Source organism: Manis pentadactyla, chromosome 9 (assembly GCF_030020395.1).
Source record: "Manis pentadactyla isolate mManPen7 chromosome 9, mManPen7.hap1, whole genome shotgun sequence".
Lineage (NCBI taxonomy): Eukaryota > Metazoa > Chordata > Mammalia > Pholidota > Manidae > Manis > Manis pentadactyla.
In genome coordinates, this window is record NC_080027.1 from 116133996 (window position 1) to 116158996 (window position 25001).

At 34.4% G+C, this 25001-nt stretch overlaps 1 protein-coding gene across 12 annotated transcripts in view; it reads right to left on the reverse strand.

The window, feature by feature from the left end:
* The window catches only part of RPS6KC1 (ribosomal protein S6 kinase C1), a 307376-nt gene that overhangs the window by 207366 nt on the left and 75009 nt on the right, over window positions 1-25001 (reverse strand). For all 12 annotated transcript variants that reach the window (XR_008999393.1, XM_057507968.1, XM_036912511.2 and 9 more), the window contains one exon: window positions 222-337. Coding sequence is in view for 11 of the 12 variants with exons in the window: in XM_057507968.1 (XP_057363951.1) it covers window positions 222-337 (116 nt within the window). In the remaining variant the exon portion in view is untranslated. The remainder of the gene's footprint in view (window positions 1-221; window positions 338-25001) is intronic.

The following is a 25001-nucleotide window of genomic DNA, read 5'->3' on the forward strand; positions in this document are numbered from 1 at the left end:
AGAAGAAAGGATTGAGAAAGAGAAGGAGAAAGCAAGTCTCATTTTATTCCACTTTTGGTGGTTTTCTTCAGTGCTTTCTTTGTACCAATCAATCACTTGTAAGAAAATTATTGATAAAATTCCAAAGACCAAAATCCTCAAACATTCTAAATAGAAATAAAGCCGAGATACAAGACAGCAAAAATGACTAAAGAAAATACAAAATGAAACAAAACATGTACCTGAGATACATCATCAAGCTGAGGTTTTCCATAAAGGCCAGAGAGAGACTCCGCTCGCATGAGATACTCCGCTGTCCTTCTCTTCACAGCTTCTCGACGGGTAGGGCTGGACTCGCCTAAAAGGAGAAAATGAGTCAACACACCTGAAAAATAAATCAACTTTCTTTTATCCAATCTGAAGCTTAACTTTCTTTTATTCAATTCACTGCTTGTTCATTTTTCTAAGTGGAAAGAAGAGAGATTCAAAATTGGAACAGACATTGAAATTATTAATGACAACAAGGTCTAAATATTACCTCCATGAATTTCATTTATCTAAATTCTGAAACTCTCCTTTTTCAAAACGATAGAGAACTTTGTAGGAGTTGGTACATAAAAAATGTAGTATTAAAAACTCTGCAGACAAAAAACTATTGTTATAATTTTTGTTATACAATCATCCAACTCAACAAATAGGACTAAGTGCAACAGAGGTTCAATAAGCGCTGTGACATGGATATGGTAAGCTGTAAAAGTATCACCAAACTGAAGAATAAAATTATTTGTGGTAACTCTGAATTCACTCTGACTATTGTAAGCTTCATGGTTTTTCATTAACAACAAATTGTCGCACACCTTACAACTGCAAGCAAAACTATGATTGAGATCCCTGTAATACAAAATTTATGCAAAAGTGAGTAAGTCATTTACTTTGTCTGGCTCTCAGTTTCCCTAGACAAAGGGTATTGAAAGTGGCCTCCAAAAACCTCAAGACCTCAAAACAGAGGTTGTCTAGCCCATGAAATACTGGCCACCCCCCGCACCTTTCCAGAGCGGGGTGATCCTATGTTTTTTTACCCACTGCATACACTTGACTATGATCTGACATTTCATTTTCATTCCATGGCTGAAGGTCAAAAAGTTTGAAAACCACTGCACTACACTATCTCTAAAATTCCTTTCATAAGGAATACTCTATGCTTCTTATGACTCCTTTTTATCAAAGCACTTAATACATTGTACTGTATTTATAATTCACCCTATGCATCTTCTGAATGAAGTTACCAAAAAAGCAAGTATCATACAATAGAAAGTGCCCCGGATTCCAAACACCCTGGTGTTCCAAATTCTGGCTCTGCCTTTCACTAGTCATGTGACAAGTGAATCCTCTCCAGTCTCTGAACTTTCTCCTTGTTCTCTAAATAGGAAATACACATCTCAAACAACTGTGGCGATTAAAGGAGACAACATAAATAAAAGGTACTGTGGAAGCACTAAATGGTGAAGGTTTTCAATCTTCTTATTCTCTCAAAACCAAATCCTACAAAAAATAATGTTACCTGGTTTGTTGAACTAAAGTGAACTGAATTATTTGTGTAAAGCAGATACTTTCCCCTCAAAAAGATTTCCAGTGGAAAAGCCTCTTCTTATTTCTGCCTGGAACAGAATTTTTTGTTTCTGCAGGAAAAGCCTTTCTCCTCCCCTTCAAACCCCTCCACCTCTTTCCCTATTAAGTACCAACCTTTCACAGTGATTTGAATGAAAGCTGCTATTTTGTTTCAGGTCTCAGTCCCTCTAGTCACTGCTGTTTAGCCAAGGGTGAGACACCTTGTCACAAGCTGAGCCAATCATAGAACCCCACCTATTGGCCACAATGAGAGAAGGGAGAATTGGGCCAATCAGTCCTTCTCTGTTATTAACGCTGGAATTAAGAGGAGTGAGAAATGCCAGCAGCCACAGTTTCTGCCAGTGCGTAAAAAGCTAATCGGAAAGAAGGAACTTGACAGAGAGAAGCAGTTATGAGAGACAAAAAAAGAGATCCTAACGTGCCTGGGGTCTCTGATTCCTGCCCTCCTTTGCCTACATAGCTCCAATGACAATTTTGTCACATGCGAACCTAAGAACCTTGACTGAGCACAGACCTCAAAGACAAACTGCAACAAAATTGGGGTTGCAAGTCTGCTAAATAACTTTTCTTTCACAGCTTTTACATTACTATTCCATCTCTTCTCTCCCTTATGAATAATTCAAAAATATAACTAGCCTTGGTGGGGGAAAAAATCTGTTACTTTTTAACTGTGGAACAATCTACCTTTATTAACTGTCCAACTCTTCAAACCTCCATTAAAATTAAAATATCAATGTTCTGCCACTATCCTTAACATTTACTTAGTTTCTAAACCCAAGGTTTTTCTTCTTACTTAGTTGAAAAACAGATAAAATCTGAAAAATTATCTAACTATAACATATTCTGAAGGTAAAATGTGCCATATAAATAAGAAATAGTCACTATTTCTACACACTACTAGTCCCTCCATTTTGAGTTTGCTCTTCATGGACTCTAACTGCGATTCTCACTGCCATTAGGTCTTCTCGTTTCAGGTTATGCTTTTCAAGCCCCAATATAAATCCCCATCTGGAATTTTTTATTCATCTTAGGCTCAACTGTAACAGAAACTATGGATATTTAGTTTTTTAATTCAGTGTGATTAAGCTTGAATAAACTTTGAAAACGTGTTTTATTCTAAAGGAATCAACTTGCCTCCCCAAATAATTTGAAATTCAAAAAGGCCAACATTATGGAACACCTAATTAAAGCTAGAGTTAAAACTCTATTTTGTAATCAAATGACTGTTTTTTAAACTTTTGGTATTTCTGCCGCTTTCTAGGCAGTCTCCATAGAAACAGAGAAACAAGAACCGGAAGCCAGCAGTTGAAATGGACTCCTGCTGATGACAGTGGTTCCGCTTCCATGGAAACAACCATGAAGTGATGGAAATTCTGGAAGGCTTTTTAAATATTACCTTAAATATACAGCCTATGACTCCTTCCTTATCAGTCCCTTAAAAGTAGGTCACAACCACTGCTGATCAATAGCAGCAGCCCAGGATGAAAACCACTCTAGCAGATTTCTGCTGCTGGATACTTCCTGAGGTTTGTGAGCAACAAAAAGAAAAGACTAATCTGTAGATTTCTAGAATAATCCTAACATCAAATTACTGATAACTGATTGTAAACAGATTTTAATTGATTAAAATTTTTAAATCAATTCTAACCTCCTTAATTCCTTAATCTTCATTTTAAGACTCATACCCAGCCCATAATGATTCTTTTTCAATGAAAAGTAGGTTATCTGGAATCCAACTTTTAATCCCATAGTAGGTAATGTGGCTATTATTTCTTCAGTAATATGCCCAGGCAGACATTCTACAAATGCTTTTTTAAATGGATATTTTACATTCTACCTAAAAATAAATAAATATCTTCAAAAGTTTCTCTGCATTTCTGCTCATCATTCAGATAAAGCAAGAATTTCCTCCAATTAAAAACAAATAAATTTTAAAAATTTCCCCTGGGCTTTGACATTCAAAAGAGAAAAACTGCTCCCATTATTTACTGACCTTTATGTCAAAAAGTTCTGGTGTACCATAACAGATGTCTTATTGTGGGTAAAACTGTAATATTTCCAGAATATCTCACCTGGCTTTAGTGTATCTGCATATCAACAGGTGCTCAAGGGTGGAGAGAAGTATGGCTTTAGTGCATTTGCATCATTCCTCAGGGGTGGAGAGAAGTTCATCTCCAAATGAGTGGGTAACTACCTGGGCAAGGAGGGCTTACCTGTACCTGAGAGGTGAGGGGAGGGCCGATTTTGCTTCTGCTGATGCGGGAAAGAGAGACGGCCCGGGACTACAGTTTGTGAGCAGTAAACGGATTTTAAACTTTATTTCTCCCTTTCACTGATTTCGGTTTTTTGAGGTATTTTGCCCCGGGATTTCCTTTCCCCGGACTTATACTTACGCATATTTGCCAACCTGTATTTCTTTACCTTATCAATTTCTCATCAGGAGAGAGGATGGGTGTATGGTGATTACAGAGTACAATCTGTGAAAGAAGAAAGTGTAGCTGAGGAGAAATTCCAAAGTTGCCAATGAAATAGAAACTTTGGCTGGCCAATTCTGCATTTCTCATAGCACCAACTCTGACTTAAGTTACTAAGAGAAGTTTTATAGAAGGCACAGTCTATAATGGAATTGTGAAATTCTAATTTAGTCAAGAAGCCATCGCCACTTGACACTCCTTCATTACATCAAATTCTATTTACAAGACATATTATCTTCCTTTTATAACTAAGCAAATTAAGGCTCAGGGATGTGAGATGGCTTTCTCAATTACGAAACTAATGTTAAGAGTCTAAACCTCAATCAGGTCTTATGATACCACACTTCTGGTCACTGAATTTGAATTAGATTATTGTTACTGAATAGAGTAAGAAAAATACAGAGTACAGAGCAGGTACAAGTAAGTATGGAAACAAAGAGAAGAGAAAAATAAACTATTAGGAGCCTCACAGACAATACAGCAGGGTAGAATCAGAGAGGAGGAAACTGAAGATGACAGACAAGCACACGGGAAAATGAGAGCTGCAAAGAGGTATGAAGTTCACACTATGTAAAAGAAAATGGGCTTTCCTGAGAAAAACTGGCCTCTCAAACACCCTTGTTACCCAAGGATTTCTTTGGAAAACAAAGGTCTTTTTTCATTTACCATTAAAAAAAAAAGTGAAGGAGGGTGTAAATAGTGAGAATGTTCAATATCTTGATCTGGGTGATGGCTACAGGAGAGAAAAAAGAAAACGGTATCTTTACTCACAGAACTAATGAAAATCAGTTTCACAGATTAGAACATAGCTAATGTCTCATCACTGGGTCAAAAGAATGACGATACTGGAAGAACTGGCTGTATTAGACAAGACAGTATGTCTACATTTGTACTTTATGGGAAATTTTAAGGGATTTCCAAGAGTATTTTGACTATACTTGATTTTTGCCACATGCACAGAATTCAGACCCCACAGAAGACTCTGGTCACATTTTACATTCTTATCTCTACTTCTTTACTCCACAAACACTCTTCAAGAGGCCCTGCCACTGGAATCTTGATCAAGCATTCTTGGTGTTCACTCCGACTTAACACATCAGCAAGAACATTCAAAACAACCTGGGTTTAACAGAATGAGTGTTTGTATGTTGGTGCTCCCTTTTTTTTTTTAAACAACTTTAGTCACATAAAAGAATACGCCTGTTTGAGATGGCCTTGGTGGCTATAGTTTTTTTAAGTGCTGATTTATTATATTTAATGGTTTTTTTGTTCTTTTCAGGTATAGCCTACCATTTCTGACTTATGCTAAGTGTTCTGACAACAAAAGGCAACCTTGAGGAGAGCAGTTAATTTACGGTTCTGTACGTCTACCACAACTCTGGAGCCATCAGCCTTTCCGCATGTAACACAAACCCAGTCAGTCAAGGAATTTGCTTTCCATTTGCATTTAAGCAATCCCCTATTAATGTTTTTTTCAAAACCAGGTGTTAAGTGACCCCTAGAAGTTCAAAGTTTCACCAAAGTATAGTAAAAGTACAAGTCATAATAATATTCATGCCCAGGCATCGTCTCGATTATGTACAATTGCTTTCAATGTTGCTTAACAGTTTTCAGTTTTCCTGTATCAGTAATATTGAATGAAAACTAACACACCATTAGATCATAGAGCACCCAATATGTACAGAGACAACCTTCTCTTAGATTCAACAATTTCTTTCTAAGTACACTAAGCAAAAGTCATGGGAAAAGCAAAAAGCAAAGTATAGTAAAAGCAAAAGTCATAATAATATTCATGCCCAGCATTGCCTCAATTATGTATGATTGCTTTCTATGTTGCTTAACAGTTTTGGTTTTCCTCTAACAGTAATACTGAATGAAAACTAACACACCATTAGATCATAGAGCACTGAATACCTACAGGGACAACCTTCTCTTAGATACAACAATTTCTTTCTCCTGAACCTGTTTTTCTTTGTTTTTGCAACATTAAAAGGGAATAACCCAAAAGACTAATCATTCAATCCCTTCAAAACGACATTGCCTGGCCAGTCTCTTTTTGACAATAAATTATTGTCGATGATAGATAGATAGATAGATAGATCGATAGATAGATAGATAGATAGATAGATAGACAGATTGATTAGATAGGTAGATAGACAATCAATCCCCTAAGTATCCCTTATATTCTAATCAAATGGCTTCTAAAAGAATCAGATAAAGAGATTATAAAAGCTAGAAATATATTTAAGGAAAAAGAAATAAAGAATTAAAACTAAGGAGCTAAAATTTTGCCTTATGAAATAGAATAAAAATAAGATAAGGAAAAATTTGGAAATGAAACTCCACATAAACTGGAACTTTTTATCTGCCATACTGATAAATGCAGAAAGCCCCCAAACCTCCTCAAGGGCTTCTGCTCACTCTTTCACTGGCTGTAAGCAGTATGTTAAGAGAAGGGACAAACCTGTGGAAGGCTCTAAAGTCCAACAATTGTTTTCCTGATGTCATGATGCTGAATCACATGTTTTTACTCTGTGATGATATAATCAGCATAATTATTATGAACAGCTAATTCTTCTCAATCCTAGAAGTTTCATAGACTTCTTTATGTGTCCCCATCTTAAAAATTAAATTGACTTAATGTATACCAAAATTAGAACAGACCCCATCCCATCTTTCTTCAGACTGATTTAACATGAAGATATACATTCCAAGATAAACAATTCAAAGAATGTATCAAGGCCCACGTCAGGATAAAAAAGAAGATCCTCTGCAGCAACTGGCTTTCTTTAAACCACTAAAGTGAAAAGGTTCTCCATACCATTTATTCCTGCCCCTTTTATTCCTACCACCTTCAGAAGGCATCTATTATGTTCCAGACATACAGTCATCACAATATTTATAGTCATTTTAATACTGCCATAGAATATTACATATGGAAGACCCTCAATAGAAGTTCATTATATGAATAGAAAAGCAAATGATTTTGCATAAATATTACAGTTTGATAGCAATACCTTCATGCCTAGAGATGCTCCAATTACCTATTTCTATAAGTTAGTGCCTTTCTCTAACTTAAATACTTACATTAAATACATGTCAGAAAATGTATGTAATCATTGCCTTTATCATCTGTGTAGGTAAAATGCATAAAATGGGAATACAGAGGAATATGGCATAATAGTGGCATGGTTATACTAAAAGGAATCTACATTTTGATTTAATTTTATGAAAAACTGCCGTAACAGTATCCATGAGGGAAATACAGCACAGATATTCTAAGTAATCTGTGTAAAATAAAATGAAGTCTATGAACTCTCTTTTTATTGTTTGACAATTGCAATTTTGGAAAATGTGTTTCTTAACAGTTTGCAAAAGTATGATATGCTTGTACAATGACCTAGTTATTTTTCAAATGAAACACACTGAGATCATTAATGTTGACACAGTAAGCTAAGAAAAAGCAGATTAACATTTTCAATACTTGCTAAAAGAGAACAGATAAACTGAACTGTGCAATTTTTTCAAGACTCAATGTTTAATTATTAAGATGTAATTTAAACCGTTAAGTTATAAAACCTATGTAACTCAAGTAATTATAAAATGATGACTAAACTTTCTCTCAAAGTGCCTAATAATGTGCTAGTGCTAAAAGAGCAGTTACTTTCCATTTAGGGTTTTGTTTACTTTAAAATACAGATATCTACATGTCTTCTGATCAAAATCAAGGTTTTTTCCAGTAACACAGGAATTAAATAAACTCTCATTTTAGTGTTTTTAAACTACATTGCTAAATCTATAAAAATATGGTGATTCTAATGACAGAGACCTTCTAATAAAAACCCTTCGAGAATCCTCATCTCTCTGCTTTTGCTATAGAGCAGCTGTGCCTCACAGAGATTCACATGAATGAAAATATTTAGATGAGAAACCACCCACTTAGTTTATTTTCCATATGACTTTCCTGTAATTATTTTGTAAACTGTTCACACAACAATACATAAAAACATCTGCAAAAACAGGTAATTAATGTGTCAAGCCAAACTAATGCATTTTTTATGGTGTCCATGCTTCGTCAACTGTAATTATAACTCTTTTTTAAGCAAATGATGATGTGTTTGTTGCAATGTGCAAGTGGTTATTTTAGATGCTCTGTTTACTGTTCATACAATCTGAATATAAAAACTCCACAGCTACTTTATCCCACATCAATGCTTTACCTAGCTTTTCGCAGAAGCAGGAAAGCAGTATTCTTTTCCAAGCTAAAATTTCCAGAAAACATTTTTGCCATTAAAACATGAAACTCTCAACATAAAACTTGACACAAAAATAGCCAACAATTCAAGAAACATATGCCAGCAAATGATTCATTCACATTTTCTTCTTTCAGTTGTAACCTTGTGGTTAACTTTATTGGGATAAATAAAGCACTTTATCCCAATCAGCTGCAGTATGCTAAACCCCCTGAATATCAGAAGTTGACGAGGCTCATTACTGTTTTCAGTGTGTAATATCCACTCCATCTAGTCCCACAAACACATATATCTTCGACTTAAGACCAACAAATGAAGAACCAAATTCTGCCCAAAATACATTGTTTCACATTCAATTCATCCTATTTGAGTTCTAACTAATGAAAGATGATTACGATTATTATTATTAACATATAATAACTAAGACTGCATAGCAATAATCATCCTCAGATGGGCATTTCTGAAGGCACAGCCTTTGCCAGTGCACTGGTGGGCAAGGCCAGCCCTCAGCCTGGATGTTAGCAATGGCCTCCAAGACTACTGCTAGCATGCTGGTGAGGCTGGCTAGCTCCTCCTTTCCACAGGGTGGTGGTCATTTTGGTGGTGTAACTGCCAGGCTGGGTGTATTGTGTGGGGTGAGCACAAAAGGAACGCCAAGGCCCAGCTTTTTGGATACCTGAAAAAGTCTTGCAAGCCGGTGCAACCACAACAGTCCCCTTGGCCACTGCTGACAGCCAGGCAGAGGGCTGGCCTCACCCACCAGCCCGCTCACAGCAGTAATGGCTCAGCCACCACAGGAGGGTGCATGCAGCCCACACAGGGGACACCCTGGAGCACTTGATTCTAGTGGCCAGGGAATAGTGTGCTTCTGGGCATCAAAGGACACCTACTTTATAAGGCCACTGCTTTCAGGACCAGAAGACACAAGTGACCTAATATATAGCAGAAAAAATAAGGAGGCACAGGAATATGTTCCAAATAGAAGAATAAGACAAAATGCCAGAAAATTTGCAAAATGAAACCAAGATAAGCCATCTACCTGATATAGAATTCAAAGTAATGGTCATAAAGATGCTCAACAGACTGGAGGAGGACTTCAACAGAGAGAAAATATAAAAATGAACTGGTCAGAGCTGAAGCATGCAATAAAATTAAAAATACACTACAAGGAATCCACAGCAGGTTAGAGGATGCAGAAGAATGAATCAGCGATCTGGAAGACAGAAAAGTGGAGAGCAACCAAGCTGAACAACAGAAAGAATAAATAATTTTTTTAAATGAGAAGATGCCAAGAGATCTCTGCAACAACTTCAAACAAAGCACATTTGCATAATGGAGGTCCCAGAAAAAGAGAAATAGAAAGAGATAGGAAACCTATCTGAAGAAAGAAAGACAAATAGACATACAGGCCCAGAAAGCGAAGAGAGCCCTAAATAAGATAAACCCAAGGTTCAGAGTGAGACACATAGTAATTAAAAAGGCAGAGATTAAAGATAAAGGGAGAATTTTAAAAGCAGCAATAGAAAAGCAGACAGTTACAGCAAGGCAAATGGCATAAGACTAACAGCTAATTTTTTAGCAAAAACTTTACAGGCAGAAGGGAGTGGCATGATTAATTCAAAAACTGAATGGAAAAAAAACCTACAACCAAGAACATTCTACCCAGCAAGGTTATTTAGAATGAAAGGATAGATAAAGGAGTTCAATACCACTAAGTCAGCCTTACAAAAAATGTTAAAGAGACTTCCTTTAGGTGGAAAAGGAAAGATCACAACTAGAAAGAAGAAAATTAGAAGAGAAAAATACTTCAATGGTAAGAACAAACACAGTAAAGGTAGCAGATCAATCACATATAAAACTAATGTAAATGTAGAAACAAAAGTGATAAAAATCAATCATTTTACACAAAAAATAGCCAAGGATACACAAAGTAGTACAATGTAAATTATGACATCATAAATATAAAATGTAGAGGGGGTAATAATAAAGAGAGTAGTGCTTTTAGAATGTGTGCAAACCTAAGCACCACCAATCTAATATACATTGCCATATAAATATATATGTATACAAATATATATACTGTTATATAGAACTCATGGTAACCACAAACCAATAACATGTAATAGATAACACAAAAAATAAAGAGAAAAGAATTCAAGCATAACACTAAGGAAAGAAATCAAATCAAAGGGAAGAAAAGAGAGGACCAGGGAAGAACTACAAATACAACAATTAACAAAATGGCTGTTAAGTGCATACCTATCAATAATTACCTTAAATGTAAATGGAATAAATGCTCCAAGACAGGACAGCTGAATGGATGGGAAAAAAAAACTCTATGCTACCTATAAGGGATTCATTTCAGATGAAGACACAAAAGTAAAGGGATGAAAAAGATATTCCATGCAAATGAAAGTGAAAAAAAATGTAGTAGTTAATATTTACATCAGATAAAATGGACTTCCAAACAAACAATGTAACAAGAGACAAAGAAGCGCATTAGAGAATGATAAAGGTATCAATCCAATAAGAAGATATAACAGTTGTAAATATCTATGCACCCAACATAGGAGCACCTAAATATATAAAGCAAATATTACAAGACATAAAGGGAAAAATTACCAGTAGTACAATAGTAGACTTTAATACCCTACTTATATCAATGGCTAGATCATCCAAATCGAAAATCAATGAGGAAAGAGTAACACTGAATGACACATTAGACAAGATGTTTTTAACAGATATATAGAGAACATTCCATCCAAACTCAGAAGAATACACATTCTTTCCTAATGCACATGGAACATGTCCAGGATAGATCACATGTAAGGCCACAAATCTCAATAAACTTAAGAAGACTGATTTTGTACCAATCATCGTTTCTAACCACAAAGCTATGAAACTAGATATCAATCACAAGAAAAAGAATTGGAAAAAAAGCATAAACACATTAAGGCCAAAAAACATGCAATTAAACAAACAATGAGGTTAATGAACAAATCAAAGAGGAAATCAAAAAAATACATGAAAACAGAAACACAATGGTTCAAAACCTCTGGGACACAGCAAAAGCAGTTCTCAGAGGGAAGCTTATTAATGATATAGGCCTACCTCAAGAAACAAGAACAATCACAAATCACAAATCTAACCTTAAAATTAAAGGAACTAGAAAGACGAGATCAAAGTCCCAAGTCAGTAGAAGGAGAGATATAATAAAGATCAATGAAGAAATAAATTCAATAGCAACTAAGAAAACAACATGAAAGATCAATGAAACTATTAACTGGTTCTTTGAAAAGATAAACAAACTTAATAAGCCATTAGCCATTTTCACCAAGAAAATAAAAGAGAGGACACAAAATTAGAAATGAAAGCGCAGAAGTTACAACTGAAACCTCAGAAATACAAAGGATTATAACAGACTACTACAACTGGACAACCTAGAAGAAATGGATAAATTTCTAGAAACATACAATCTTCCATGACTGAATCAGGAAGAAACAGAAAATCTGAATAGACTAATTACTAGTAATACAATTGAATCAGTAATTTTTAAAAACCTTCAAACAAACAAAAGGCAAGGACAGGATGACTTCACAAATTCTACCAAACACTTTAGATCTAATACCTATCCTTCTCAAACTATTACAAAATATAGAAAAGGAAAGAATACTTTCAAGCCCATTCTACAAGGCCAGCATTACCCCAAAACCAAAACTAGACAAAGCATTACAGAAGAAAAAAAAAAATTACAGCCAAATATCTCAAATGAATATAGATACAAAAATCCTCAACAAAATAGTAGCAAACTGAATTTAAAAATACATTAAAAGAATAACCACATTGTTTTTCTTGTGAAACCTTCATAAGAGTATATATCAATGATACCTTTATTAAAAAATTAATAAATAAAAATATATTAAAAGAATCATTCATCATGACCAAATGGGATTTATTCCAGGGATGCAAGGATGGTTCAACATCTACAAATCAATCAATGTAATGCAACACATAAATAAAAAGGCTAAAAGCCATGTGACTGTCTCAATAAATGCAGAAAGAGCATTTGACAAAATGCAACACCCATTCATGATAACAACTCTCAACAAAGTAGGTATAAAGGAAACATACCTCAACATAATAAAGGCCATACATAATAAACCCACTAAAAGTGGCTAACATCATCCTTACTGGTGAAAAACAGAAAAATTTTTCTCTAAAATCAGGAATGAGTCAGGGATGCCAACCCTCAAAATTCTTGTTCAACATAGTACTGGAAGTCCTAGTCACAGCAATCAGACAAGAAAAATAAACAAAAGGCATCCATATTAATTTTCACTACTTGCAGATGACAATACTATATATAGAACACCCTAAAGACTCCACCAAAAACTATTACTAAATGAATTCATTAAAGTTGCAAGATACAAAATCAATATACAGAAATTAGTTGTGTTTCTATATACCAAAAATGAACTAGAAGAAAGCAAAATTAAGAAAACAATCCCATTTACAATTGCCTGAAAAGAATACTTAGGAATAAATTTAACTAAGGAGAAAGAAATTCTGAAAACTATATGACACTGATAAAAGAAATTGAAGACAACTAAATGGAAAGATACACCACAATTATGGATTAGAAAAATTAATATTGTTAAAATGTCCATACTACCCAAAGCAATCTATAGAGTCAATGCAATCCCTATCAAAATACCAAAAACACTTCTTTATAGAACTAGATCAAATAATTCAAAAATTTGTACGCAGACCCAAAACATCCAAAGCAATCTTGAGAAAGAACAAAGCTGAAAGTATTATGATCTCTGGTTTCAAGCTACACTACAAGCTATAATAATCAAAAAGGTATGGTATTGGCACAAAAACAGAAAAAAAAGACACATAGGTCAATGGGACAGAATTGGGGAGGCCAGAAATAAACCCATGTATATATAGTTAATCTACAACAAAGGAAGCAAGAATATACAATGGGGAAAAGATATCTCTTCAATAAATGGTGTTGGGAAAACTGAACAGCTACATGCAAAAGAATGAAACTGGACCACTTTTTTATACTATATAAAAATACACTTGAAATGGATCAAACACCTAAATGTAAGACCTGATACCATAAAACTCCTAGAAGAAAACATAAGCAGTAAACTCTGGGACATCAGCCTTAGCAATCTTTTTCTGGATCCATCTCCTCAGGCAAGGGAAACAAGAGCAAGACTAAGTAAGCAGGGCTACATCAAACTAAAAAGCTCCTGCACAGTAAAGGAAACCATTAACAAAACAAAAAGGCAACCTACTGAATAGGAGAATATATTTGCAAATGATATATCTGTTAAGGGGTTGATACCCAAAAGATACAAAGAACTCATAAAACTCAACACTAAAAAAACAAATAATCCTATTAAAAATGGGCAGAGGAATGGAACATTTTTCCAAAGACAACATACAGATGGCCAACAGACATATTAAAAGATGCTCAAATCACTAATCATTGAAAAAATACAAATCAAAACCACAATGAGATTATAACCTCAGACCAGTCAGAATGGTTACTATCCAAAAGACAAGAAGTGTGGGTGAAGATGTGGAGAAAAGGGAATGTTGATGGGTATGTAAACTGTGCAGCCACTGTGGAAAACAGTATGCAGTTCCTCAATAAAATAAAAATAGAAATACCATACCATCTAGTAAATCCACTTCTGGGTATTTACCCAAAGGAAAAAAAACTTTAATTTGAAAAGTTATATGTTTATTGCAGCATTGTTTATAATAGCCAAGATATGGAAGCAACCTACATGTCCATTAATAGATGAATGGTTAAAGATGTGGTATATATACACAATGGACTATTAACCATAAAAAAGCAAAACCTTGCTATTTCAAGCTGAATGAAAATGTAAACAACGTATCAAAATTTATGGGATGTAGTGAAAGCAATGCTTAGAAGGACTTTATAGCTTTAAACACCTATATTGAAAAGAAGACTTCAAATCAATGTAAGCTTCCACCTCTTAAGATGAAATCTCAAAAAATGAAGAACTACACCAAAAAAAAACTAAGAAAATGAGCAGAAGCCAATTAAATAGAAAATAGTAAAAATATAGAGAAAACATATTGTCAAAAGTTGGTTCTTTGAAAAGATCAGTAAAATTAAAATTCAGCTAGACCAACCAAAAAAAAAAAAGAGAGAGAGAAAGAAAACACTACAATTAAAATAATATATCCATCACTCCCAATTAATAATCCTTTACTTTGCCTTCATTTTTCAAATATATTTTCATTGGGTATAGAATTCTCAGTTGACAGGCTTTTTTTTCCCCTTTCTGTATGTTAAAGATGTTAATCAATTGTCTTCTTGAATACATTGCTGCTGAGAGGAAATCAGATGTCATTCTCATCTGTGGTCTTCTGTTCATGTCTTTTTTTTTCTTTCTGCTTTTAAGATTGTATAGTTGGTTTGAGCAATTTGGTTATAGTGCTCCTGGGTGTATTTTCATGTTTCTTATGCTTGGGGTTTCTTGTGATTCTTGGACCTATAGAATGTTTTCATCAAATTTGGAAAGCTTTCAGGCCTTATTTATTCCAATAATTTTCCATCTCTCTCTCTCACCCTCCCTTTTCAGGGGCTCCAATTTCACTTATCAGTTGTTCTAGCTTACTGGTACTATATCAATTTTTGCATCTACCCGTTTCATTTTGAATAGTTTCCACTGCTGTGTGCTCCAGTTCATTGATCCTTTCTTCTGCAATATCTAATGTGCCACTAATCCCATTACTTCACTTTTCATTGCTGATACTATAGCTTTCATCTCTGTAAATTCAATTGAGGTCTTCTGTAATCTTTCTCCACTTAACTTTTTGAATATAATAAGTACAGCTATAATAAGTTTTGAAGTCTTTGTCAGGTAATTCTAGCATCTGTGTCATTTTTGAGTGGGTTTTGATTGATTCATTTTTTCCTCACTGATATGTCTTACTTTACCTGCGTTTTTCAATGAATGGTAACTTGATTAGATGTCAGCCATTTTGAATTTTACCTTATTAAGTGGTGGCTATTTTTTCAATTTCTACAAATATTATTTAGCTTTGTTCTGGGATACTGTAGTTTCTTGGAAGCAGTTTTATCCTTTTGGGCCTAACTTTTAAGATTTGCTAGGGTGAGCCTAAAGCTAACACTTCACAGGGACAAGACTTATGATAGTCTTATTCTACCCAATGCCCCATGATTGAGGTTTTCAAGACTACCTTTTAGGATAGATAGTATTCTCGACTACATAAGGGTCAAATCTTTCAGTACTTTTTACTTTTAATTTAGGATTAATTTAAGATTAATTTAACTTAAATTTACTTTTAAGTTCAGTAAATATATAGAGATATTTGTGTGTATATACATATGTATATAGGTATAGATATTGATAATAAATATGAAACAAAAATACATAAATCTTGAATACTTGCAACTAAGTTCAGTGATATATCAAAAAATAATAAAGTAAGTTTATTTCAGGAATACAAAGGTTATTCAACATTTAAAAAAAATTGATGTGGAATCTCAAGTCTGGAAGCTAATGTTACCCAATTTAAAATCTCCCCATATAACTTCTCAAACAAACAAAAAATCAAGAGCAAATAAAACTACATATGACCCACACTTTCAGCATTACTAAGAAACAATACCATGACCTTTGGATTACCTATAAATAGAGAAAAAAACAAATTACAACAAAGTTCCCTGGGCCCCACTACTGCAAGCCTGTGAATGTGGAGACCAGGGGAGGAAAAGCCTAACAGATTCCTTAAAAAAGGATAGAGGAGCACATAGAACTTAAACCAAAACACAAGGGGTAAAAAAAAGCCACAGAGAATCTAATTAAATGCCAAAATATGAAACACAGATTTCAACTTAGTAGTTCAAAGCACTGGCTATAAAAAAGGACTTGAAAGTGAGTGGCAAAATTGAGAGCTTTGGTAAAGCTTTTCTTCTGGGAAAGAATCAGATATACAGAAAAGGATGTCCCATCTTGAAGATGTGGCAGTGAGGGGGTGAAGAGAAAGACAGACATAAGAGGAGTATGGTAAGGATCCTTCAGAAACAAAAGAGAAGCAAGACACCAACCCCTCCCTACATCATCATCCATAAAAGAAATTGAACAGAAGAGGGGTAAGTGGACAGAAAAGGACAGAAACTAGAACCTTGCCCTTGCAAGGAATTAGAACAGAAAAAGGAAGACCTCATGCAATCAATGCTGTTAGGAAGCAGGATAGTAATTACCTTTGGAGAGGTAGTAACTAGAAAGGAGCATAAGGAAGCTTCTAATGCACAGATCAAGTCCTGCTTCTTGATCTTGATGCCAGTTACATGGGAGTGAATCCACATGTGAAAGTACATCGAGCTATATACTTATGAAATGTACTTTTCTGTATATTCAATTCAACTGAAAGTAAAAAAATAGGTGTGAGGCTTATTCTGTACAGAATTATAGTCTTAGAAACATATGAGAAAACATTTATTTAACAGACAAGGGAGAAAGCCTATTAAGTGTCACAGTGGAGTCAGAAAAGGTTAAGTTGAGGATGACATTTCAATTTGTTTTGTTTGTTTCTGCTCAACAACCCTTCCTAATTTTCGTCCACTCCTCTCATGTTCTACAGATGTCCTGTTTGGTTCATACGGTTCCATCAGGGACAGCTCTGCCCCTTTCCCAGGAATGAGCAAATAACCTGTGCCTCATTAGTTACTCCCTAGCTAGTAGTTGGAAGCATTTGATCCACACTTTTACTGCTGCTAGGGGTAAACACACTCTTTCTCTAGGATCCTGAGGAAAGGCTTTTGTAAACTTAGAGCTGCTGGGGAGTTATCTTTCACACCATGAAGATAAAAGGGGATTGAAAGTACAGGCCTTGTAAAGACAGAAAAAGACAAATAGAAAGAGAACAGGTGACACTTCTCAAACACCTCAATCTAGCATATGTAACGACTCATTTATGTGTACTGAAACACTCTTTTCTATGTGAGCCTCTTTGAGTTGGTCAGGTTTTTGTTACCTGTAACTGAAAGAGTCCAGCCTAACACAAAGCCAGAAAGGATTCATCTAACTATCGGGTAAGTTAAAAGGTAACTCTCTTTCCATTTGTGAACATCAAAAACAGAAAACCTAAAGTCTTCTCTTAGTCCATTCAGGCTGTAAGAACAGAATACAGCTTATAAACAACAGAAATTTATTTCTCACAGTTCTGAAGGTTAGGAAGTCCAAGATCAGGACTCAGGCAGATCTGGTTTCTGGTGAGAGCCCATTTCCTGGTTCACAGAGGGCCACCTCCTTGCTAAATTCTCACATAGCAAGAGCAAAGGTGCTTGCTGAGGCCTCTAATGGGCACTAATCGCATTTATGAGGGTTCTGCCCTCATAACCTGATCATCTCACAAAGGCACCTCCTCCAAATACCATCACACCACATATTACGTTTCAACACGAATTTTGGAGGGAAACATTCAGTTTATACTACCTGAACCCATGATATAATTCCTCTGAGTTTATTGCGTTAGTAACCTCCTTTTCCTGTTACAGAAACTTCCTACAACTCAAGAAAGAAAAATAAAAATAAACAGTTCTGATGGACATGGGAAAACAGAATATCTTGCATATTCAGATAGTTTCAAATCTTTTTTTTAATCTGAGTTTTACTGTTTTAAAATGCTTTCTTCCAGCCAATTTCAAAATAGTTAAGGCGTCAAAATTTTCAACTAAGGAAATTTAATGAATTACAGTGAAGTGCACATGTTTTTTTCTAAAACAGAAAAGGCAGTGGCATTTTTCATAAATGAAGCATTTGGGACTTAATACTGCTCTTCTTTGAAAAGTAAGATACCAACTTCTATATTAACATGGACAAGTAGTTTCATACTTTAATGAACAGCCCCTTCTTTTCCAATTGTATTGCAATGATGGAAATAAACAAGATGCTAAAATGTATAAGCAAATTTAAATTTGAAATTAAAATCTCTGTGGCAAGTGGGTTTAACCCAGAAACACAAGAGTGGTTCAACATAAGAAAATCAATGTAATACACCACATAAACAGAATAAGGGAAAAACACACACACATGATCATCTCAACTGATGCAAAAAAGGTATCTCACAGAATCCAATGTTCTTTCATGAAAAAAACATCCAGAAAACTAGGAATAGAAGGGGACTTCTTTAACATGATAAAGGACATCTATGAAAAACCAGTATCATACTCAGTGGTAAAAAAAAAAAAATGAAAGCTCTCCCAGTAAGATCCAGAATAAGACAAGAGCACTAACTTTCTCAGTGTTACTTAACATTGTACCAGAAGTTCTATCCAGAGCATCAGGTATGAAAAAGAAATAGACATCCACATTGAAAAGAATAAGTAGAATTGTCTATTCACAGACAACATAATCCTACATATAGAAACACTAAAGAATCCACACACAAAAACAAAAACTACTAGAGCTAATTAAGGAATTCAGCAAGTTGCCAGATACAAGATAAACTTTCAGAAATCACGTGTATTTTTATACACCACAAACGAACAATCTGAAAAGAAGTAAATGAAATAATTCCATTTACAATAGCATTTCAATGGACAAATATCTAGGAATAGATTTAACCAAGGAAGTGAAAGACTCATACACTGAAAATTACAAAATATTCCTGAAAGAAATTAAAGAAAATCTAAAGAAATGGAAACACATCCTCAGTTCATGGTTTGGAAGACTTAATATTGTTAAGATGGCAACACTCTGCAAATTGATTTACAGATTTAATGCAATCCTTATCAAAATTCCAACTGCCTTTTTTATAGAAATAAAGAAGCTGATTTTCTAAAGAACTAAAAATAAATAAAATGTGTCAATTATTCCTCAATTTTTTTTAAAAAAAGGTGATTTCAAATTTACATAGAGTTGTAAGGGGACCTGAATAATCAAAACAATATTAAAAAACAACAAAGTTCTTTTTGAGATTAAAATCTCTGTGGCAAGGAGATCATAAATCAAAAAAGCTAGGAGCTGATGCAACAGAAGGCAATCCAACATTGCCTATTAAAAACAATTGTTTTTGGTCTTACTAGCTTTATACTATACCACATTTTGCACTGAACTAGGCAATCCTTTAAAGATAAAGTGGACTAGACAATATTTTCATAAATTTTTCAGAGTTAACAAACACCATAAACAAAAATAAATTATATTTTGAAGTTATACATTTTCATTTCTGAAATTCAACAATAGGAAATTATGTGATTTATTTCCCTTTATCAAACACAGACTTACTACTTCCTTTCTCATATACCCATCTACTCTAAGGAAAACAAGTTTATTTGTTTGGTTTCCTACTATTTGAGCAACTCTCACTCAAAGGAATAAATCAGTAGCCAAAACTGCTTCTTACCTCATTTCAGTGTAAGTCACTATCAGCACAGAGACTAATCATATTCATAGGGCCTGGAAACATGTTCTAGAACCAACTCCACAATTCTGAGCTAGTCTAAGTGACTCAAATGAAATCTAGAAGTATATGTGAGTCTCTGGTTTCTCCAGGAATTCTATTCCTCATTGTGGGAAGGGAAAGAATAGTCAAGACTCAGTATGAGACCCGGAATGATGTAGTACCCCAGCACATGAGGCCACAGTTTTTGAGATACACTGTGAATTTTTTGAATTACAGTGAGAATCATGTAATCTACCATACATTTACATGAGAATCTACCATACATGTACCCGGGGATGGGTTAATCTATGAAAAATGGCTTGGTATTACTTATTATACCATTAACCAGGAAGAAAATTACAAAACATTGTTGGTATCTCTTAGCAAAGTAGTAACATCAGACAGTCTCATTGGTCAAAAATACCAAAAGCTGTCAAAGAAAAATTAGATATCAACAACATCCAGGAACTATGCACTGTGAGAGTCATAATGAATGCAGGATATTTAAAAAGAAATGAAGAGATCTCATTTTGAAGGCCATCACTGAATTTTGTTTTACGTTTTTTTCACAAAAAAACATTTTTTATTCACTATCACAGTACCTGGTACATAAAAGGAATAAAAGCTTATTGAATGGTCAGCTATATGGATAGATGGTTGAACGAGCAAACAAATAGGTAGAAGGAAAAAGAATAAACACTCAAAGTTTAAAGATATTTAATACTAGAGAAGAAGTAACTGCTTCTCCATTTTAAAAGTTATCTAATTAGGGGAGAAATGTATGAGAAGTATCATGGCAGAGTGGAAAGAAGACAAGATTTGAATTCAGAAAGACCCAGATTTAAATCCTGGCTGAAACTCTACTGGCTTATGTTGTTGAACAAACTGCTACTTTAAGTCTTGTTTTCTCCACCTATAAAATGGGGATTACAGTATCTACCTTATAAATACAATAAACAAACACAATTAACCAGCAATTATGGCACCTGGAACGAACTAAAAACCAGCTCCCAAATCAACTCTGTAATTCATAATGCAGCCCACAGATGGGTGTTACTAAAAATGCTCACCATCTGGTAGCTTCCTGTTTTAAATAATTATTCTTGCTAACTAGGTGCCAAGCTTTTAGAATCATTACATTAAATGTTTGCACCCTCGAAATTTTGGTGACCTTACACAAAGCCCAGTATGACCACCCAAAGTTCAGTTTATAGGCTTGCTCTGAGGGTTAAAAATAATGCTAGAAAAAACTCTGTAGTGACAGGCATGTAATAGATAATAAATTATCATTGTTATTTAAAAATTTCATTAATACCTTTATGTCATCCATTTGCCACTCTATATTATCACAATTATTCCAACAAGCCCACATTGAGGATACAGATTAATCATATCAGCCACTTGCAGAAATATATAAATAAGATAGAAATGAAAGGATATGTACTGAAACATTCTCTTAAAGATTAAAGTTGGTCCCTTTAATTTTGACTTTTGGGTTCTCTCTCTTAAATCCATAAAGACCTGAGGGCTTAGAGTCTGAGGAGAGGATATGTTAATTTCAAGAGCCAGTGCTAGACTGAGGGAATAAGCAAAGCGCCAGGCTCAAAAGGAGAATTCAAAGTTATCACTATCAGGGTATGTTTTTATTCTGCTGGATGGGCAAATAGAAATGCTGCTATTGTGTTTTGCATCTAGTCTCAGCTGTGCAAACATCAGTTAAGTAAGAAAAACATCAAACCATCTTTATCAGATCTACAAACAACCCAGATAAAACTCCTCTAGAATGAATACTTTAGTTAGGACAAATAGTTAGTATTTAGAATAACAAAATTTGCAACTCATAAGAACCCCCGTATAAAGCACTTCTACTTTGCTTTGAAAGGTTATTTTTCTGTATTATTACAAATCCAGAACTAATTATTTTATTATAAAGCATGCCATTCCAAGCCAAGGTCACAGGAACAATTCTTATAGCAAGAGTTGAAGTAACTCACAGGTATTATCGGTTATAGTGATGTTTCAATGACAGTCTATCACAGCAGAACAAATTTTCCCCAAGGAAACATCTCATCTGCTCATAAATATCAAGTCAGCTCACAAGCTAGAGCACCAAATTTTCCCACAAATTAAAGAATACCATACATCTTACTCAACATCACACTCAATGGTAACAAGATGAAACCTTTTCCTCTAAGACCAGGAATAAGACAAGGATGCCCACTTTTGCCACTTTACTCAATATAGTGTTGGAAGTTCTAGCCAGAGCAATTAGGCAAGAAAACGAAAATAAAAGGCATCTAAATCAGAAAGGAAGAAGTGAAACTGTCTCTATTTGCAGAAGACATGATATCACATATATATATGAAACTCTAAAAACTCCACCAAAAATTAGAAAAAGTGAATTCAGTAAAGTTGCAGGATACAAAATCAATATAGAAAAACAAATTGCATTTCTACACATTAACAATGAACTATCATAAAGATAAATTAAGAAAACAACACCCTTTACAACTTCATAAAAAATAATAAAGTACCTAGGAGTAAATTTAACCAAGGAGGTAAAAATTCTGTGTACTGAAAACTACAAATTACCAATGAAACATATTGACAAACACATGGCATTTTTCACAGAAGTAGAAAAAACAATCCTAAAATTTGCATGAACCCACAAGAGACCCCAAAGAGCCAAAGCAATCTTTAGAAATAAGAACAAAGCTGGAAGAGTCATAGTTCCTAATTTCAAACTATATTACAAAGCTTTAGTAATCAAAACAGTATGTTATTGGCAGTAAACAGACAGATCAATGGAACAATATTTATGGACAAGATAGCCTAGAAATAAACCCACATATATATGGTCAATTAATTTTTGGCAAAGGAAGCAAGAATATACACTAGGGAAAGGACATTCTCTTCAATAAATGGTGTTGGGAAAAATGGACGACCACATGCAAAAAAAATGGCACTGGACCCTTACATTATACCATACACAAAAATCAACTCAAAATGGATTAAAGACTTGAACATAAGACCTGAAACTATAAATTCCTAGAAGAAAACATACAGGGGTAAGCTCTTTGACACAGGTCTTGGCAATGACTTTTTGGATCTGACACCAAAAGCAAAGGTTTTGGTGCAAAAATAAACCAGGAGAACTACATCAAACTAAGAAGCTTCTGCACAGCAAAGGAAACCATTAATAAAACGAAAAGGCAACCTACCAAATGGGAGAATATATTTGCAAATTATGTATCTAATAAGGGGTTAACATCCAAAATATATAAAGAACTCATTCAACTCAATAGAAAAAGAAAATCTGATTTAAAAACAGGCAGAAAAACTGAATAGACACTTTTCCACAGAAGACATACAAATGCTGAACAGGTATATGAAAAAGTACTTAACATTACTCATCACCAGGGAAATACATATCAAAACCACAATGACATTATTACCTTACACATGTTAGAATGGTTACCTTCAAAAAGACATAAAGGAAAGGGAACTCTTGTACACTGTGGGTGGGAATGTAAATTAGTGCAGTCACTATGGAAAACAGTATGGAGGCTCCTCAAAAAATTAAAAATAGGACCACCATATGACCCAGCAATTCCACTTCTAGATGCATATCCAAAGGAAACAAAATCACTATCTCAAAGAGATACATAAACCCCCACGTTCTTTGTGGCATTATTTACAATAGCCAAGGCACAAAACAACCTAAGCATAACTTGATGGATAAATAAGAAAATGGGTAGGGTGCATGGGAGGTACAGTGTGTGTGTGTGTGTGTGTGTGTGTGTGTGTAAAGTGGAATATTATTCGACCATAAAAAGGAAAGAAATCCTGCCATTTGCAACAGAATGAATAGACCTTGAGGGCATTATATTAATAAAATAAGTCAGACAGAAAAAGACAAATACCATAAGATCTCAGTTATATATGGAATCTAAAATGAACCAAACTCATAGATACAGGAAACAGACTGGTGGCTGCTGGAGGCAGGGAGTGGGGGTAGTTGAAATGAGTGAAGACAGTCAAAAAGTATAAGATTAACAAGTTCTGGGAATGTAACGTGCAATAATTAACAATACTGCATTGTATATTTGACAGTTGCTAAGAGAGTAGATCTTAAAAGTTTCATCACAAGAAAAAAAAATTTGTAAACTAAGTGAGGTGATGGATATTAACTAAACTAATTTTGGTAATCATTTCACAATATATACATACACCAAGCATTATGTTATACATCTTTAATACAATGGTATATGTCAATTACATCTCATTAAAACTGGAGAAAATTTTTTTTAAATACTGTTTATATTGCCTGTTAGGTGGTGATAGTGTACTTTTAAATAGAATCATGAAGTCAGAAGCACTGCTCTGACATTATATTTGACACACTGCTATACAACCGTAAGAAGTGAAACAGAGGTTTATTTTAAAAATTAGAAATCTGTGGTTGCAATTCCAGTTTGTATGAATAATATTGATCTCCTTATAAATAAAAAAATAAAAGGCTAAAAGCAACTAGTCAATTGTAACTTGGTCAACTTGATGGCACATTAACAACAAAAACCAACCAGGGCAGGAACGGATATTGTGCTTTAAGAAAGACGGGCATATATATTAAACAGGAAAAATATGCTTAAATGGTAACACTTCTTAAGACAGAGGTCTAGTAGATTTTGTATCAAGTTCTAGTGGAGAAAAAAGTCACCACCATAATCATTAAAAACTAATTGATATGTTTTTTCTTATTTGCTGATTCACATCCATAATTCTCACTCCAAAGGAAAGATTTTTATTTTTCTGGTGCCATCAAGTGGTAACATTATGAAGTGTTCCACAGTTAAATGCAAATAACTTTTAGACAGAAAAAAATCCCAGTAATGTTTTATCTGTGTCAATTAAACACTAACAATGTCTTAGCACAGTTATCTAAAAAGAAAAGGGAAAAATATCAGAGCCAATTGTTTACAATTCATCCCCATTTTAAACTCCCAGTCCCAAGTAAGAGTTAAGACAAAGAAGAAAAATGAATAGATCTTTAAGACCAGAATGCTCCCCTAGCAAACTTTACATCACAACAGAAGACTGAAAATGTATACTTTAGTTAGAGTAAAACAAACGCTTGTGGACCGCAGAACAACACACATAGTGATAGTGGGAGTACTGTAATAAAAAAGTGTTCATA